The sequence below is a fragment of the Vombatus ursinus genome, unplaced genomic scaffold (assembly GCF_900497805.2).
Source record: "Vombatus ursinus unplaced genomic scaffold, bare-nosed wombat genome assembly UNPS02006779.1, whole genome shotgun sequence".
Taxonomy (NCBI): Eukaryota; Metazoa; Chordata; class Mammalia; order Diprotodontia; family Vombatidae; genus Vombatus; species Vombatus ursinus.
The window spans coordinates 23,818,167-23,836,568 of NW_020946557.1; the positions used below are offsets into that span (position 1 = coordinate 23,818,167).

General features: G+C 36.3%; 1 protein-coding gene across 1 annotated transcript in view; it reads left to right on the forward strand.

Annotated features, from left to right (window-relative positions):
* AKAP7 (A-kinase anchoring protein 7) overlaps positions 1-18,402 on the forward strand; it is a 150,387-nt gene that overhangs the window by 32,950 nt on the left and 99,035 nt on the right. Inside the window, 2 exon segments of the mRNA XM_027848585.1 lie at positions 3,193-3,329; positions 11,213-11,373. Coding sequence (XP_027704386.1) covers positions 3,193-3,329; positions 11,213-11,373 — 298 coding nt within the window.

Here is an 18,402-nt window from a genome sequence, read left to right on the forward strand (position 1 = left end):
GCACAGTATTCAACTTTGTTTTATTGTTCTTTTCAATTATATTGGTGTAGTCATTTTATATGTACTTTTAATGGTTCTGCTTACTTTATTTTAGTTCATGTAAGTCTTCCCGTGTTTCTCTGAAGGGCTCATATTTATACTTTCTTCTTGCACAATAATATTCCATTACATTCTTTGATTATAATTTGTTCAACCATTACCCAACTGATGAGTATCTACTTTGGTTCTACTTCTTAGCTACCACAAAAATTGTTGGTATGAATATTTTTGTGTATGTGGGATCTATATTTTTCTCTCTTTAAGATCACTAGGTCTTACAGAACATGAACAATTTAATCATGGCCCAAGGTTGGGTTTTTTTAAATAAACAATTTAAATAATCTACTCTAAGACTTTTAAAAATTAGTCTTTTGGGGAATAGACAGGTCCAAAATGGAATGTATTTTTTAAAAAAATATTTCATTAATCATTTCTTAAAAAAAAAACCAAAATGCCCCTGAAATACATATACAATTTTTTTTCATATCACTTTAAACTAGTGGCCCTAAAAATGCAATTTTATTTAAGTTTCTTACTGCTAAAAGGGCTAAGAGAAATATTAGTAGTTTGCAGTACAAAATAATCTTCCCTGTATCAGTACCAATACTGGCAAAAATCAGTAAGTATTACTTAAAACCTTTTATGTCTCAACACCATCTTAGGAACTCTGAAGGATTCCAGAGAAGTAGGATATGGACCCCCTACTTGAAGACACTTTTTATCTAGTTATATTTACACTGATTATAAGGACAAGTAAGACTTAAGCATTATATTTTAGTACATTGTTCAGTTATAGTATGTTGCTTACCAGACTGTCAATATTCATTCTGTGTGTATCATGGAGGTGGCTCTTTGCTTCAGGATGTATTATTTCAAGTGGACCCCTACCTGAAGGCACTTTTAATCTAGTTATATTCACACTGATTATAAGGACAAGTAAGACTTAAGCATTGTATTTTAGTACATTGTACATTTATGGTGTACTGCTTACCAGTCTGTCAACATTCTTTCTATGTGTATCATAAAGGTGGCTCTTTGCCTCAGGAAATATTATTTCAAGTACTAGCATGTAATTTCCTATCAATTAACTCATTTTCAGAAATGATTTGTGGAGATCTGGAATGTTGAAAGGTATTGGTTAAATGTGATGAGAAGAGAAGAGGTTTTTTAGGATCAGGATGCTTAGAATAAGGGGAAACTTAGTTCCAGGAAGTGATTACATGGGACAGTAATTTCCTATTTCAATTCATGAAGCAGTGAGGAAGAAAGAAATAATTGAACATGGACAAAACTGGGTGGGGAGAAAGTCTCCAGTTATCCCCATGGCATTCCTTAAAAAGCTTCCTTCTATACACATAATTCTAGTATTATTCTTCCAAAGGGGCTAAGCTAGATAATCTTGAAGACAGCAAGAAATCTACTGTCAGGAACATTCAATTAAGGAATATGATAGCTCATCCACAAATGGAGAAATTAGCAAGCTGGCTTGAACTTCAGTAGGAAGAATGTAGCTTTTGTGGGGAAGAACGTGATTGAAGTGTGCCATAATGGTTTCATGATGGAAAAGAGTCTGTGGAGGACGATAAATTTAGATTCAAGCTAAGTAAACAAGTATTTATTAAGCACCTACTGTGTTCTAATCTGTGTTCTAAAAACAAGGTTAGGCAAAAGATAATCTCTACTCTCAAGGTCAGAGTCTAATAGGAGGAAGAACCTGCAACTATGTACAAAAAAGATATATATATAGGATCAATTGGAGGTAATCTCAGAGGAAAGACATTAAGAGAGAATGAAAAAGGCTTCTTGTAGAAAGGAGGTAGAATTTTAGCAGGGACTTGAAGGAAGCTGGGTGGGTGAGCTAGGTTGTGGAGATGAAGAGGGAAAGACAGTTCCAGACATGGGGAAAGATAGTGAAAATGCCCAGAGTCAGAAGATGAGGAGTATAATGTGAGGAACGCCAAGGAGACCAATGTCTTTGGATTGTAGGATAGGTAGGGGTGAGTATAAGTGTACAGTATACTTATACAGTATAAGAAGACTAGAAAGGTAGGAAGGGCCAGGTTTAAAGGCTTTTAAAAGCCCAACAGAGGATTGTATACTTCATCCTGGACGTGATAGGGAATCACTGAAGTTTATTGAATAGGGGGATGACATGGTCAGATATGTGCTTCAGGAAAGTCATTTAGACTGCTGAGTGAGTGCAGGACAGACTGAAGTGGGGAAAGATTTAAGGCAGGGAGAACAACCAGTAGTCCATTGCAGTGGTCCAGTCATGGGGTGATGAGAGCCTACGCTCAGGTGGTGGCACTATCAGAAGAGTAGGGTAGGGGGAGGAGTATACAAGAATTGTTATGAAAGTAAAATTGATAGGAATCAAGCAACAGATTAGATATAGGAGATGGAATGAAATGAGAAGTTCGGGATGATACCTATGTGAGGGTGAGGCTGAGTGACTGGGAGGATGGTGGTACCCTCAGTAGTAATAGAGAAGTTAGGAAGAGGACAGAGTTTGAAAGGAAAGAGAATGAGTTCAATTTTGGACATGTTTCAGATGTTTATGGGACCTCCAGTTTAAGATTTAATGCAATAAACAGTTGGAGATGCAAGCCTGGATATTAGGAGAGACATTAGGACAAAAAATATCTGAGAATCATTTGCATAAAGATGATAGTAGAATACTTGGGAGCTGATGACAATCACCAGGGGAAATAGCATAGAGGGAGAAAAGAAAGCCCAGGACAAAGTGTTTGAAGTTATCGATAGCCAATGAGTGTGACTTGATTGAAGATTCAATAAAAGGGACCGAGGAGTGGTTAGACAGGAGAACCAGGAGAGAGCAGTGTCATGAAAAGATGTTTATCTTTTAATCAGTTTCCTTTTCTGTAAAATTATTATTAGTCTGGAATGATGTCAGAGATCTCTTTCAGCTGAATTACTTCATGATTCTTTGATTCAGAGATTATATTAAAGCAACTAGTTCAACCATCTATGATGGTCAAGAAAGTCAAATAGATAATGAAGAATGTGTTTGCTTGAATACTTTTGAAATTACCCTATTATGTTGTGGTTGTTTTTCCTGCACTTTTTTTAAAGATTATATTTTGTCAATAATCCAGTTTTGTCTAATCACTAATTTTTAATTTCTTTGATTAGATTATAAGAGGAATTCAGACTCTGCAAAACACAATAATAAAACAAGATAAACGGCTATCCAAAGTAATGACCAATTGTGGTTCCTTCCATGTTACCCTCCTAGTGATGCATTTACTCAGTGAAGAGGAAGTTAACCTGTAAGTATTTTGAGATAAATTCTTTCTCTCCTATTCTTCCCCAACCCTGCAGTCATTATACAAGCGCAGGAGAGAAGAAAGTAGAGTTGAAAACTTCAAAAAATAGATTAAAAGAATATTAGTATTTTAAATCTTACTTTATTCAAATCAGTAAGCCTCATGATTATAGGGAAGAGACCCTACATTCTCAGAAACTATGCCAGTGGAATGTAAATTTTTTTAAATCTTACAAGGAGGAAGGACTTTGAGTATAGGTTGGTTAACAAACTGTTTTGGGTCATTTGAGAATAAGTCAAGCTCAATTTGGAGACACTTATCACCATGTTAGCTTTAGGGAAATGATTTCTTTGCTCAACTCAATAGACCGATACTTTGAACTAAGTCGTGGCACATTTGTGATCATTGTGATTTGGAGATATTTGGATGAGGTATTGAAATAATAAGTAGTCATATAGAACATAGAAAATTGTACAATTTTAGAGATAGAAGGGATCTTGAGGAACTTCCAGTCCAGTTGCCTCATTTCATAGTAAGATCCAAGAAATTAAGTGATTTGGTCAAAGCTACATAGCAGCATAGTGGCAGAACTGTAACTTGTGCATAGCAGTTTCATTTTTTTTTTTGTTTCAGCAGACATTTATTAAGTACCTTCTATGTGCAAGATAGAATGCTGGGCACTTGGAATACAAAGACAAGTATCAGATAGGTTCTTCTTTCAGGAATTTTCCAGTCTAATGAAGGGATGGATAAGTATGTAAATAATAGTGATAGACAGGACAGTGAGCAGAGAGGAATTTAGGGAAAATACTATGACATGGAGAGGTGACCTAAACTCCTAGGTATGGACTCTGGTTTCAGGGGAGGCTTCATGAAGGGAGAGGCCATCTGGTGTAGTGGAAAAAGTCATTAATGTGGAATTACAGGATCTCATTTACAGTATCAGCTTTCCCACCTAATATTTGTGTGACCTTGGGTTAGTTTTTATCTTCTTTGGGACTCAGTTTCCTCATCTGTACAGTGAAGAAGCTAGACTAGATGGTCTCTAAATTCCCTTCCAGCTCAAAATGTATGATGCCTTAAGTTAATTTAGAAGGCTTTAGAGTAGTGTAGGTTGCTATTTGTATTATACCACACTACCTTTTATTTTAATACTTGTATAACCAGATTGGTCCGAAGTTTTATTTTGTATTACAGTGATCAGTAGATACAATTCATTGTTCTTAGACTGTTGTGTTCTTAAAAAAAATTCTTTGAGCTATACATATCTTATATGGCAAAATAGAGGATCTCTTCCTACCTGTAGATAAATAGACTTCTCTTTGCCCTCACCACAGCACATTTCTGAGTTCAGAATCAAAATCTCAGAATTGGAAGCAGTCATAGAGACTACCTAGTGAAACATATATCTGAATAGAAATTCCTTTTACATCATTTTCAAAAGTAATCATCTGGCCTCTGCTTAAATACTGACAGTGAAAGAAATTGACTGCATCCTAAAGCAGACTATTATACTTTGAGAAAGTTCTAATGGTTAGGAGGTTTTTACTTATATTAAGGCTTGCAACTTTTACCCACTGCTACTATTTTTATCCTAAGGAGCCAGACAGAACAAGAGTAATCCCTCTTCCTCAAGACTCACCCTTTTATATTTGAAGAAAGCTTATTAGCCTATGTCTTCTCCAGTGAGAACATATCTGGTTCCTTTAAGTCAGGCCTGCGCAACACGAGGCCCACCAAAGGATTTCTGGTGGCCTGAGAAAAATGTAGGGTTGCCACTGCACTCTCCTCTTTGTCACATGACCCACGGCAACCAGCCATCGTCAGTCTGTCTATAGTCTAACCTCTCTGAGGCCCTAAGAAGTTTACCCTATTTTAATTTTGGCCTCTACCTACTGCCAAGTTGTGCAGGTCTGCTTTAACCAATCCTCTCACCATCCAGGTGCCCCTTTTCTGAACGTGCTCACACTAGCCTGTATTCTCCCTTCATTGTGGCACTCAGAATTACACAGTGTAGACAAAGTTTGATGAAGGCAGAGGACATTGAGATTCTCACTTCCTTGGTTCTAGACACTGCTTCTCTCAACCCAGACAATAATGGGAGTAGCTTTTTGGACTGCCATGCTACACTTTTAACTCATCTGGAGCTCACAGTCACTAAAATCTCTGGATCTTTCTTATCTAACCACACATCCCTCCTTTTTGTACTCGTAAAGTTGCAGGTTTTTATAGCCCATCCTTCTAGTTTGTAGAAATTTTTTTGGATTGTGAGTCTGATCCAGCATGTTAATGATCTTCACGTCTTTTGCAAATTTTTGACAGGTATACCTTATATACTTCATCCACATCTCTGATAAAAGTGCTTAACACTGAAGAGGCAAGGACAGATTCTTTGGGCAGACCAATAGAAGATTTCTTCCACATTGACATTAGCCCATTAATTACCACTCTTTGAATTCAGTCATTAAACCGATTAGGAATTTAACTAAACTATCAGCTAGCTGATTCCCCTCTCTCTCCTATGTCAATAAGGATAGAATAAAGCTTTTTATCATATGCTTTGAAGAAGTCTAAATATATAATGTTTAAAGTATTATACATCTGCTATTCTAGTTACCCAGTAAATAGATGGATAAATAAATAAATAAGTGAATGAATGAATAAATAAACAAGAGAAGTTAATCTGGCACTACCTGTTCTTGATAAAGCCACGCTGACTGTTAGAGGTTGTTACTTCCTGGAGAGGACTTTTGATGTATTAGGAAATGACCCAATTTATTTGTGGTTTTGTCAGTGCTGATAATATAATACTTTATATCATTGTCTGCAATGTAGGCAAGGAAATAATAACTTCATTTCATACTCAATACTTTGTGGACTCTGGGATAGCATGTTTGGTCAAAGTCTTTTCTCTCTGTGTTTAAGTCTCAGGATCTGTGGAGGATTTTAAAAAATGAATAAGGAGGAGCCTTCAAGCTTATAGGGAGATTAGATATGTTCATGATACGTTTGTATGCATATATATATACACACATATATCTGAATATATCATTATTGAGGCAAGACAATCCTTTTACATCTCCCTAAATGACTCACTATCCACAGTAGCTTTACTAAACTGTTTGATCTCTCTTCAAAACTCCTATGTCCTTGCCTCATATTTCAATGAAAAATTGAGGCTATTCAAAGAGAGCTTCCTCTTTATTTCACATCACTCAAATGCTTTCTGCCAATATCTCCTCCTCGTATGAAGAAGTGGCTATTCTTACCAAGACAAACCCTTTTACCTGCACGAGAGACCCTGTTTCATCCAGTTTTCTCCCCTCTATCATCTCTACTCTATCACTGGTGTTCATTCTCTTCCTGTCTGCTGGTTGTTTCCCTACTGCATGCAATCCTGCCCCTGTCTCTCCCATCCTCAAAAAACTCCCAGGTGATCTAACCATTTCCATTAGCTATTATCCCATGTCTTCGTTTTGTGGCTAAGCGCTTGAGAAAGTTGTCTACAGCTAATGCATCTGCTGTCTTTCCTCTTAGTCTCTTCTTAATTCTCTATTGTCTGGCATCTGCCTTTATCGTTTAACTGAAAAAGCTCTCTTCAAAGTTACTAATTATCTTAAATTACCTAATCCAGTGGCCTTAATCCTCCTCCTCTGCAGCCTTTGATTCTGTCAGTCATCGTCTTCTCCTTGAGAATCAATTATCTTGGTTTCTATGATACTACTCTTTTTCCTCCTATCTGACCCCCTCCTCAGTCTCCCTTGTTAGATCTTCAGTCAGGTCATGCTTCCTAACTGTGAGTGTCCCCTAGGGCTCTTTCCTAGGGTCTCTTCTCTTTCCCCTCTATAGTAATTCCCTGGGTGATCTCAGTTCTCATGGATTCAGTTATCATCTCTATACAGATGATTCTCAGATCTTTTGTCCAGCACTAACCTCTCTCCTAACCCTCAATTTTGCATATCAAACTTTCTATTAGTTGGTCAGTTAATAAACATTTATTAAGCTCCTACGGTGTTCCAGACAGTGTACTAAGCACTGGGGATACAAAAAAGGGGAAAACAGGCAGTTCCTGCCCTCATTCTAATTGGGGACACAACAAGAAAACAAATATGTAAAGACAGGCTCTGTACAAGATGAATAGAAAATAAGAAAGGAAGGCATAAGAATTAAGAGGGGTTGGGAAAGGCTTCCAGTAGAAGATGGGATTTTTGTTGGGACTTAAAGGAAACGAGAAGGCAGAGAGGAGAAGGGAGAACATTGCTGGCATGGAGCGAAAATTAAATGCCAGAAAAATGCGCAAAACTTATCTTCTTTGTGGAACAGCTAGGAGACTGGTGTCACTGGATTGAAGAGTATGTTATAGGAAGTGGGAGAAGTGTAAGTATAAGAAGGGGGCTGGGTTATAAAGGATTTGGAATGCCAAATAGAGGATTTTGCGTTTGATCCTGGAGACAATAGGGAGCCACTGGAGTTTATTGATTAGGGAGGTGACATGGTTGGACCTGTGCTTTAGGAAAACCACTTTAATGTCTGAAGTGAGGATGGATTGGAGTGAGCAGAAATTTGAGGCAGGTAGATCCACCAGCAGGCTATTGGCAGTAATCTAGGTGTGAGGTGATAAAGGCTCGCATAAAGGTGGTGTTATTGTCAGAGGAAAGAACAGGGAGTATTGGAGAGATGTTGTGCAGGTGAAATCAACAGGCCTTAGACATCTTGACCTAGATATCCTATAGACCTATTAAAGTTAACATATCTACAAATGAACTCATTCTCTTTCCTTCCAAACTGTCCTCTTCCTAATTTCCCTGTTACTATCACGGGCACCCGCCGTCCTCCAAGTCACCCAACCGTACCCGCATATAGGAATCATCCCAAACCTCTCACTTTATTCCACCTTCTATATCTAATCTGTTGCTTGATTCCTATCAATTTTACTGTTGTAACATCTCTTGTATATTCCTCTCCATACTCTGCTATCTTCTGATACTGCCACCACCCGAGTGCAGACTCTGATCGCTTTATGACGGGACCACTGCAGTGGACTACTGGTGGTTCTCTCTGCCTCAAGTCTTTGTCCACTTCAGTCTGTCCTGCACTCAGCAGTCTAAATGACCTTCCTGAAGCACATGTCTGACCATGTCATCCCCCTATTCAATAAATTTCAGTGACTCCCTATCACTTCCAGGATGAAGTATAAAATCCTCTGTTGGTCTTTGAAAGGCCTTTAAGCCTGGCCCTTCCTACCATTTCAGTCTTCTTATACTGTATTCACCCCTACCTATCCTACAATCCAGTGACATTGGTCTCCTTGGCGTTCCTAACATTATACTCCTCATCTTCTCACTCTGGGCATTTTCACTATCTGTCCTCCAAATTTGGAATGCTTTACCTCCTCCCTTCTGCCTCCTGGCTCCCCCGACTTCCTTCAAGTCAAGTCCTGCCAAAAATTTTCTTTTGTATGAGAAGCATTTCTCAGGCTTCCTTAATCTTAGAGCCTTTCTTCTAAGGTTATCTCCAATTTATCCTTTATATATCCTGTTTGTACATAGTTGATTTCATTTTTTTTCCTTTACTCCTTAAGAGTAGATACTATCTTTTGCATTACTTTATATCCGCAGTGCTTAACACAGTGCTTGAAACATAGGAGGAGGAGGTCTTTAAAAAATGCTTGTTTATTGACTGGCTTTATTATTGTTGATTTTTATGACGGTGTAAAGAGACATTTCAAGGATTTGTTTACCACATTTATTTTAATGTAGCTCCCCTCTGGGTAAAATGATATGATGAGAAATACTGAAAGAATAGAATACTATTTTCAAAGGTGAAAGCATCTAGCTTTCTAATAGAATAGCCATCTAATAGAATAGAATAATTTTATAGATAAGAAAATCACGTCCCCCTAAAAATAAAATGATTTGCTCACAGTAACACACTTTATCAATGGCACATGTAGGATTTGAACCTATGTCCTATGCACTCATCACTGATCTATTTTGAGTCATTTCAGCTTAGACTGATTAATTATTTACAAATATATGCTTCACTGAACCATTATAATTTGGTCTTTATTCTAGCTCTTGATATCCCATTTTTAAAATTTATGTTACTTTCACTTCGGAATGTATGGCCATTAATTTTTTCTTTAAAATGATTTAAAAAACACAAGGATATTTTAAAATTGTTGTCAAATAACAAATCAATTAAAGGTATATCAAAATATTCTCAATTCAAAATATAGATGAACTGAGGAAAAGAGGATATGTATGCAGATTATCTTAGTGTTAAAGAAAAATGGCGAATCTTCTTAATTGGTAGGGTTTTGCTCTTCCTATTTTAAGTTGTGCCTAACATAGATTTTCTCATAAAATAGGAACCATCAAACCCTTTAAAATAACTTCTTATTAAATTTACCAGAATTACCATGTTATTACATTCCATTATATATCACATATATTCATCAAGAAGACCCATGCATGTTTTAACATACATTGATTCTGTGAAAGTTTTAGTCCACTGGCTAAAGCTAGGTAAAGATGCAGTTCAAAAGGATTGAGTTTGGTAGATGTTTTAAATAAAATAATAAAGTTTTCCATTTACAAAATCATTCTGAACACATGAATGTGACTCTAAAATAATTATATTGGTTCTGTGTATCCTTTAACAAGTGCATTTTCAACACTTGATTTATAATTATTGCAGAATCAGTGGTGGGTTAGGTCATTAAGTAGGAAGAATAAAACACTGACTGATTAAGAGTTACCACTGATTGCTCTTACTCACATACTTGACATAGAACTACACAAATAACTCACTCAAAGAAATGTAAAGTAATATGGTCTTCTTGAACAGTGATGTAGTCTTGAAAGGCAGTAACTAATTATTTACTGGATAATGCCTGCCCCCTAGTGACACTTTTTTGGAAAATCCATTCTAAGAGTAAGATGCATGTAATAAATAAGCTATATACCAATACTTTTATTTAATATTGAAAATAACTTATTCCTACTACCAAAAACACTACAGAGCTAAAAATGTAGAAGGTGAAATTAGTTGGCCTCTATTAAATATTTGTTTTTAATATGGAAAATGAAATAGGGCAGAGCTTCCTTTTTAATGCCGGTATTTTCTGACACGGATTTGGCATCTACTTTGTAAAGGCTAATTAAGAGAACCAGAGTTTCTTTTTAGACCATTAGAATATTGGATTTAAAGCAGTCAAGGACATAAGAGATCACTTAATTCACCCTTTCACCTTTTATAAACGAATAAATCAAAGCCTATAGAAGTTAAGAATCTTCCCCAAAGTCACATAGGTTGCAAGTGGCAAAACTAGGATTTGGTATCAGGTCTAGAAATACAGTTCTTTTTCCACTGTTTTATTTTGTATTTAGAATACTTTATGGGAAACATATTTTTATTTATTGAGTATGTTTGTATCAATTTAATAGTGATAGAGTCCATTATATTTGTCATAAGTCAGATATAAGTTGTAGCTTTTAATATTTTAGGCATGTGATGTAAATATCTAGTCAGTAATTTTTTATGATACTTTGTTTTGACAAATCAATATTTCTGAACTCTTGATGAATAATGAAAAAGTTGTTGCAAATAATTCACTTGCAGTTTTTTCAATAAAAATGAAAATACCAGAAATTTAATTTACTTTTATTGTATTGAGTTCTTTGTTTCATATTAGTTTTAACTTTAATGTTTACTTGTAAAGCTCAAGTTGCAATATGAGCTTATTATGCTGAACAGTGTGATTTTTAGAAATGATTCTGAGATGAAAATATTTGGTAGGTATGAATCATGTCAGGTTTTATTTCAGTCTTTCGAAGTTATAACTTTTCTTTATCTGACTTTTATATTTTTTCTTCTCTTAACAGAGGTATAGGTGCTCTTTTGGAGACAAAAGCACTAATAGAAGAAATACTACAAGGAAGAGATTTAAATTTACCCTTTCAGGGAATTGGTAATTTTGGAAATCAGGTTGGATTTGTGAAGTTGGCAGAAGGCGATCATGTAGCTACACTTCTCGAGATAGCAGGTAAAACACAACCTGAATAATGAGAATTAGAAGTATCTCTGAAACTTTTCATAGTCTATTAAAATAATAAAATCCTTTCAATTAAAAAAGACAAGAAAAGTTATTCTATGTGATTTCAAAGAGAACCAGTATAACCTTATTTTATAATCAAATGCTGCATTGGGTATTGGGTACTGGGTATTGGGGAAAATAAGGAAGCGGACATCTTTTAGTTGAAGGTTTTGTGTGTGTGTGTGTGTGTGTGTGTGTGTGTGTGTGAAATACTCAGAGCTAGAAACCAGATTGATTCTGTAGTAAACTGAAGGGCATAGTGCTAGACTGAAGTACTTTTGAAGATCTGACTTGAATTTGAAGTATGTAAGGGGAAATATTATGAAATAAGACTGGAAAGATAGCATCTAGAGTGCAGAGGTCCTTAATTGCTAGGCTGAGAATTTTATATATTCTGAAGGCAACAGGGAACTGCAGATAGCAGGTTAGTGACATGTCTCAACCTGTGCCTTAGAAACATATGAGCACCTTTATGGAGAATCTGTACAGTCCTGCTCTGATCTCTCATTGCAATGTGAAAATGTTCCTGAGTTTCTGAAGGCTATCTCAGATGAGCGTAAGTCTGAGCAGCTTTTACCATACCAGAAAGGTGTCAGGTATGGTTGTATGTTCCCAATGATATACTGAGTGTTCTGTCCAAAGACCAGTGCAACTGAGCATAGAAAGGTTCTTCACTAGTAGTTGGATTCCAGGCAAATGAATTCTTTGGCCAATGCAACTCAAGAAACGTAGATCTAAAACGGGCCTCAGTTTTGTCTGGTCCTCTTCATTTCCAAAATGATCATGGAAAATGTCAGTAGGAAAACATGATGTAAGTTTTAGGCTGTCTATAAACATCAGCTTAGACTAAATTATTCTAAATGTGATATCCTTGTCTAATGATTAACAAATTGACACATTACTGGAAGTACTGAACCACATTAGTATTGACATTCTTGCAGTAAATGAGACATTAAGACAAAAAAAGTTATATAGAAAGATGACTGTTAATAGATTCAGGAGAGATAATTTAAAAATTATTGGACTGCCTGAAAGCCATGATCAGAAAAAGAGCCTAGACATCATTTTTCAAAGAATTATAAAGGAAAACTGTCCTGACATTCTAGAAGAAGAGGGTAAAATAGAAATTGAAAGAATACACCAATCACCTCCTGAAAGAGATCTCAAAGTTAAAACTGTCAGGAATATTATAGCCAAATTCCAGAGCTCCCAGGTTAAGGAGAGGATATTGTTAGCAGCCAGAAAGAAACAATTCAAATATTGTAGAGCCACAGTCTGGATAACACAAGATTTAGCCGCTTCTACATGAAAGGATCAGAGGCCCTGGAATATGATATTCTAGAGGGTAAAAGAGCTAGGATTACAACCAAGAATCACCTACCCAGCAAAACTGAGTATAATACTTCAAGGGAAAAAATGGATATTCAATGAAAAAGAGGCCTTTCAAGCATTCTGGATGAAAAAAATCAGAGCTGAATAGAAAATCTGGCTTTTAAATACAAGGCTCAAGAGAAGCATGAAAAGGTAAACAGGAAAAGGGACTAATAAGGGACTTAATAAGGTTAAATTGTTTAGATTTCTAAATGGGAAGATGATACTTGTAAGCCATAAATGAACTTTCTCTTTATTAGGGTAATTAGAAGGAGTATATATAGACAGGGCACAGGTGTTAGTTGAATATGAAGGGATAATGTCTTAAAAAATAAAATTAAGGGGTGGGGTGAGAAAGAGGAAGGCACTGAAGAAAGGGAAAGGGAAGGGTAGAATGGAGCAAATTATCTCACATAAAAGAGGCAAGGAAGAACTTTTACAGTGGGGGGAAAGAGGGGGGGGGGGGGGGGGGGGGGGGATGAGTGAATCTTACTCTTATTAGAATTGGCTCAAAAAGGGAATAACAAACACCTTCAATTGAGTATAGAAAACTATCTTACCCTACAGGAAAGTAGAGGGGTAGAGGATAAGAGAAAGGGAGTATGTGATAGAAGGGAGGGCAGATTGGGGGAGGGGGTAATCAGAAGCAAAACACTTTTAAGGGGGGACAAGGTGAAAGGAGAGAGAATAGAATAAACGGGGTGGGGGAATAGAATGGAGGGAAATACATTTAGTAATCTTAACCTTGAAAAAATTCTGAAGCAAGTTCCTCTGATAAAGGCCTCATTTCTCAAATATATAGAGAACTGAGTCAAATTTATAAAAATAAGTCATTCCCCAATTAATATAAATGATCAAAAGATATGAACAGTTTTCATATGAAATAATCAGATCTATCTATAGCCATGTGAAAGATGTTCTAACTCACTATTGATTGGAGAAATGCAAATTGAAACAATTTTCAGGTACTACCTCATACATTTTAGATTAGCTAATAGAACACAAAAGGAAAACGACGAATGTTGGAGCGGATGTGGGAAAAATGAAATATTAATGCACTGTTGGTGGAGTTGTGAACTGATTCAACCATTCTTTAGAACAGTATGGAACTAGGTCCTTAAAAGGGTTGCATACCCTTTGACCTAGCAATACCACTATTAGGTCAGTATCCAAAAAGAGATGGAAAACAAAAAGGAAAAGGACCTATATATATATATATGTATATATACATATATATGTATATATATATGTATATATATATGTATATATACATATATATGTGTGTGTGTGTATATATATATATATGAAATATTTATAGCAGCTCTTTTTTGGGGGCAAAGAATTAGAAATGGAGTGGATGCCTATCAATTGGGAAATGGCTGAAGAAATTATGCTATGTGATTGTGATGGAATACTGTTGTGCTATAAGAAATGATAAACAGGATGCTCTAAGAAAAACCTGGAAAGACTTAGAGGAGCTTCTGCAAAGTGAAATATACTGTCTGTCATGATCATCTGTGAATGACTTAGCCATTCTCAGCAATACAGTGATCCAAGATAACTTTAAAGGACTTATGATAAAAAATGCTATCCTTCCCTAGACAAAGAACTGATTATGTCTGAATACAGACTGTAGCATACTTTTTTACTTTCTTTGTTTTTCTTGAGGGTTTTTTTTGGGATCTATGTTTTCTTTCACAACATGACTAATATGAAAATGTTTTGCATGACATGTGTATAACCTACATCAAATTGCATGCCTTCTCAATGGGGAGGGGGATGGAGAGGGAGGAAGGGAGAGAATTTGGAACTCAAAATTTTAAAAATTAATGTTAAAAATCGTTTTTCCATGTAACTGGTGAAAAATAAAATACTAAAACAACAACAAAAAAGAAAGATGGCTGTTAAATGGAAAGTTGGTTTGTTTATAGATCTCCTTGGATAGGCAAACAAAGACTTTGGCAGAATTGGTTTTATTTTATGTCCAGAAGCAATAAGAAATATAATTCATGGAACACTATGTTATTTTATCTTGCTATGCTTGTCATAAGGTTAAACATATACTTTAGGATTCTATGAAGTCTTAAGGTCCATAATGAAGTTTATGACTTTATTGTGAAGGAGAAATGATGAAAAGTGTGTTGGAAAATATCCTTTTATTAAGGGGATTTGTTTTGTGAAGTTTGGATTCAGTCAAAGGGTCGCACTTGGAGACCTAGAGGGCCATAAATGGCCTGGAAGCTGCAGGTTTTCCACTCCTGGTCTAGACTATAGACCAATACACATGTGCAGTATACTTGGTGAATATGCCTTCCTTTTTATGTCTGAGTAAAACTCTTTTAGGAGAATTGTGAGATTATTGTGTGTGTCTCATTTCATTCCAGGCTCAAACCTGAATTGTGAGACTAGTCTAAGCCAGGCCTGGTCTATAATACATATTTTTAGGTCATGTAAGATTTCTTGATAAACTCTGTTCTATGATCTTCTAATTTTTACCAGTAAAGGAGACATAAAACAAAGAAAACAAAGATATGAATACTTGCCAAAGATGTTCACCATTGTCATGGAGTGTGAGATCTGAATAAAATAGAGATTTAATGTAGATAGAAGCCCTCCAGATGCTCCTTTTTACATACGGTATTATGCTGATTACATGGAGTCCTTCAGGTTTTCAGTAAGAGCCATATTTTTTAAAGGAAATAAGGTGAACAGTCCATGTAGGAAAAATTGAATAGATGAAAATGATTGTTGTCTAGGTTATAACGTGCAGTTGGATGAACTGTTCATTGGGTATATCAACATATATATTTAAGATAGTCATTGCAGAATGACAGTGGGTTGGTCCTAAAAGTTAATAGGAGAAGCAAGTTGGCTGGAATGAACTTGTGTAAGGTTTTTAATAATTCCTCATTTAGAGAATCATCTTTTTAACATAAATGTTATCTCATCAATGCTGTAAATGAATCTTGGAACTCCACAATCTCTGAGTTATGGGTGATGCAGAGTACAATGGAAAGATGTGTGGTATGCTCAGGAAGGCTTGCAGCATATTTTCAAGGGTGACCTATGTGTGAAAAGCAACAAAAGAAAGATTGTTGAGGAAATAGAGGATTGGAAAATGAATTATGTGTCCTGCAGAAAGACATGAGGGATAGCAAATAGACAGCCAGAGTGCCCTGCTGATGTCCACTATATGCCAAAAGACATAGAGAAAGTCTAGAGTGAATCTAAGTAATTGTGTGGACCACAACTGCACAGGACAAGGGGCATGGGTGGATTGTGATCTGAACTAGTATAGAGAATGCTCATGTCCTCTAACCTCTCTGGGCCTTACCTTTCCTAAGCTGAAAAATTAGAAGTTTGGACTAGACCCGAAGGTCCCTTAGAGCTCTTAAACTATGATTCTAAATCTCAGATCTGTTGGAGTACTACTGTATTTTCAGTGTGATCTCCAGGTCGGGTTCTTCCTCAACTTCATTTGCCTCTTTATTCTCTGCAACAGGTGTTAACACATAATCCATTAAAATTGTGATGCTCATTTCTTTTGTGTTCTTCATTAGCACCGGAGGGTGACATGACCAAGTGTCCTATGAAATGATGTTTTTTGTTGACTTTGGGGACAAAATAAACAACTTACTTGACTCTCCATGGAGAATCGGTGTGCTATCCTTCCTTGTGTTTGACTTTTACTTTCATTTATAGTGAGAATGTCAATGTTACTGTGGTTCCTGAGGTCACTTGGTGGTTTGTAGACAAAGATATATTAGTGTGCTGACAATTAACTTGGTGTTTATAGGTGGTCTAAAAATTGTATAATTCGTACCACCTTCTGTTCCCTTTTCAACATTGCCATCATCACTACAAGCAGAGTAGGGATCCACAGAGGAGGTGGGGCCATTTTGAGGGTCAATGTAATATAATGAGTTTCCATTTTGCATTTTTCTTTGTTTTATGGGTTTGGAGAATGCTTTTAATTAGTAATCAACCTACTGGTAATGAGCCTCACCGAACTTGACCAGGCTGTCATTTTCCTTTTCATTTATACTCATATTCATTCATTCATTCATTTAACAAACATTTTGTCAAATGCTTACTGTATGCAGGGTAGTACTGTGTTAAATTGTGGAGGCTACAAATGAATAAAATACAGTTTCTTTCCTTTATAAATTTCTTCTGGAACATTTGGCGTATCCAGTGATAATTCAAATGTACGTACAACTCTTAATAGAGGAAAATCCCTTTTAGTATACTTTCTGATTCCACTACTCTACTTAATCTCTTCTCTTAAAGGTTACCCTTGATCTCCTAAATGCTAATTCTGGTGGCCTTTTCTTAGTCCTTGTCCTCTTTGACCTACTTGTAGCTTTGACACTGTTAACTGTACCTTCTTCCTAGACATTTTTTCCTTCCTTCTTAACTCTTTACTGAACTAGATATTCCATTTTCTATCTGTCTTCATTTACACAGTACATTTTCCATTCTTGTCATTTCCTCCCACCTCATTTTCACTTTTTTATGGCCTTTTCTTCCTTCAAGGCTTAGCGGAGGTACCACCTCCTCTGAGACCTTCCTTGATACCCCTAGTTGTTGTAACTACTTTGTTATTCTGTGTCTGTGTTCAAGACCTTGGATTCCTTTATTTTATCATAATCCTTTATCTTTCCATCTCTCTGTGTGCCTTAGACTGCCTAAACCTATTCTTCCTCCTCACAGTTGTGCAGCTGAGGGGTGATTCCTGACCTTGGGAGTCCTTTTTTCCCTTCGTAGGGTTCTTAACGAGGGGTGAAGTGGCTGATGAGTGAAACACTTCCTTGCTGAAGAGGGTTTAGCTTCTTGTAGGAAGTGATGTCTTGATTGATATGTAAGTCCTTTGTGGGATATTTTCAACCAGGTCACTCAGTGGTAATGCTGGCTTCTCAGATGAGGACTCAGATACTGCTGCTGCCAATTTTGGGTGCTCTGGTTTTTGATGGGACTTTAGATGATTTTAATAGATTTCGTGGTCTTGCTATTTGCCCCAGTCTTCCCATTTTAGAATATTCATTCACCTACAATCAGGAAAGAGTGAATACAAAAGATACAAGAGAAATATAAACACTATATATTCATGGATGTTATGGCTGAGTGGGAGATAGGGACTTCTGCTTCTTACCTGTTTAGTGACTGGCATCAATACTTCTTAATTGGAATCGCCTAGGAAAGAGAACAATTCAGTTTCTAGCTTAGGAGCAAATTAAAGAACTCTTCATTATGACTTATTTTGCTAACAGAAAACAGTCAAAGAATTATGCTTTGATTTGGGGGCTAAGAGAAAGGAAGGCTCCTTCCACTGAGCAAGGCCTAAGGACTGGGACCTCACATATTTTTAGGGGAGTGTGTGTGTATACATACATATTCATATATATGAGTGAATGAATAAATGAATAGTGTATATCTGGCATGCGAGTTTCTGGCACTGGTTCAGGTGCTATTGTCCTTGACTTTTTTGTCTTTTTCACCAAATGCTCCTCTTTTCCATTATGGCAGAGATGGGGAATCAGGAGTCTCAGGGGAGTTGTAAATCATCTCTGGCAGTTGCATGCCATGTTGTCCATTCAATTCCTTTCT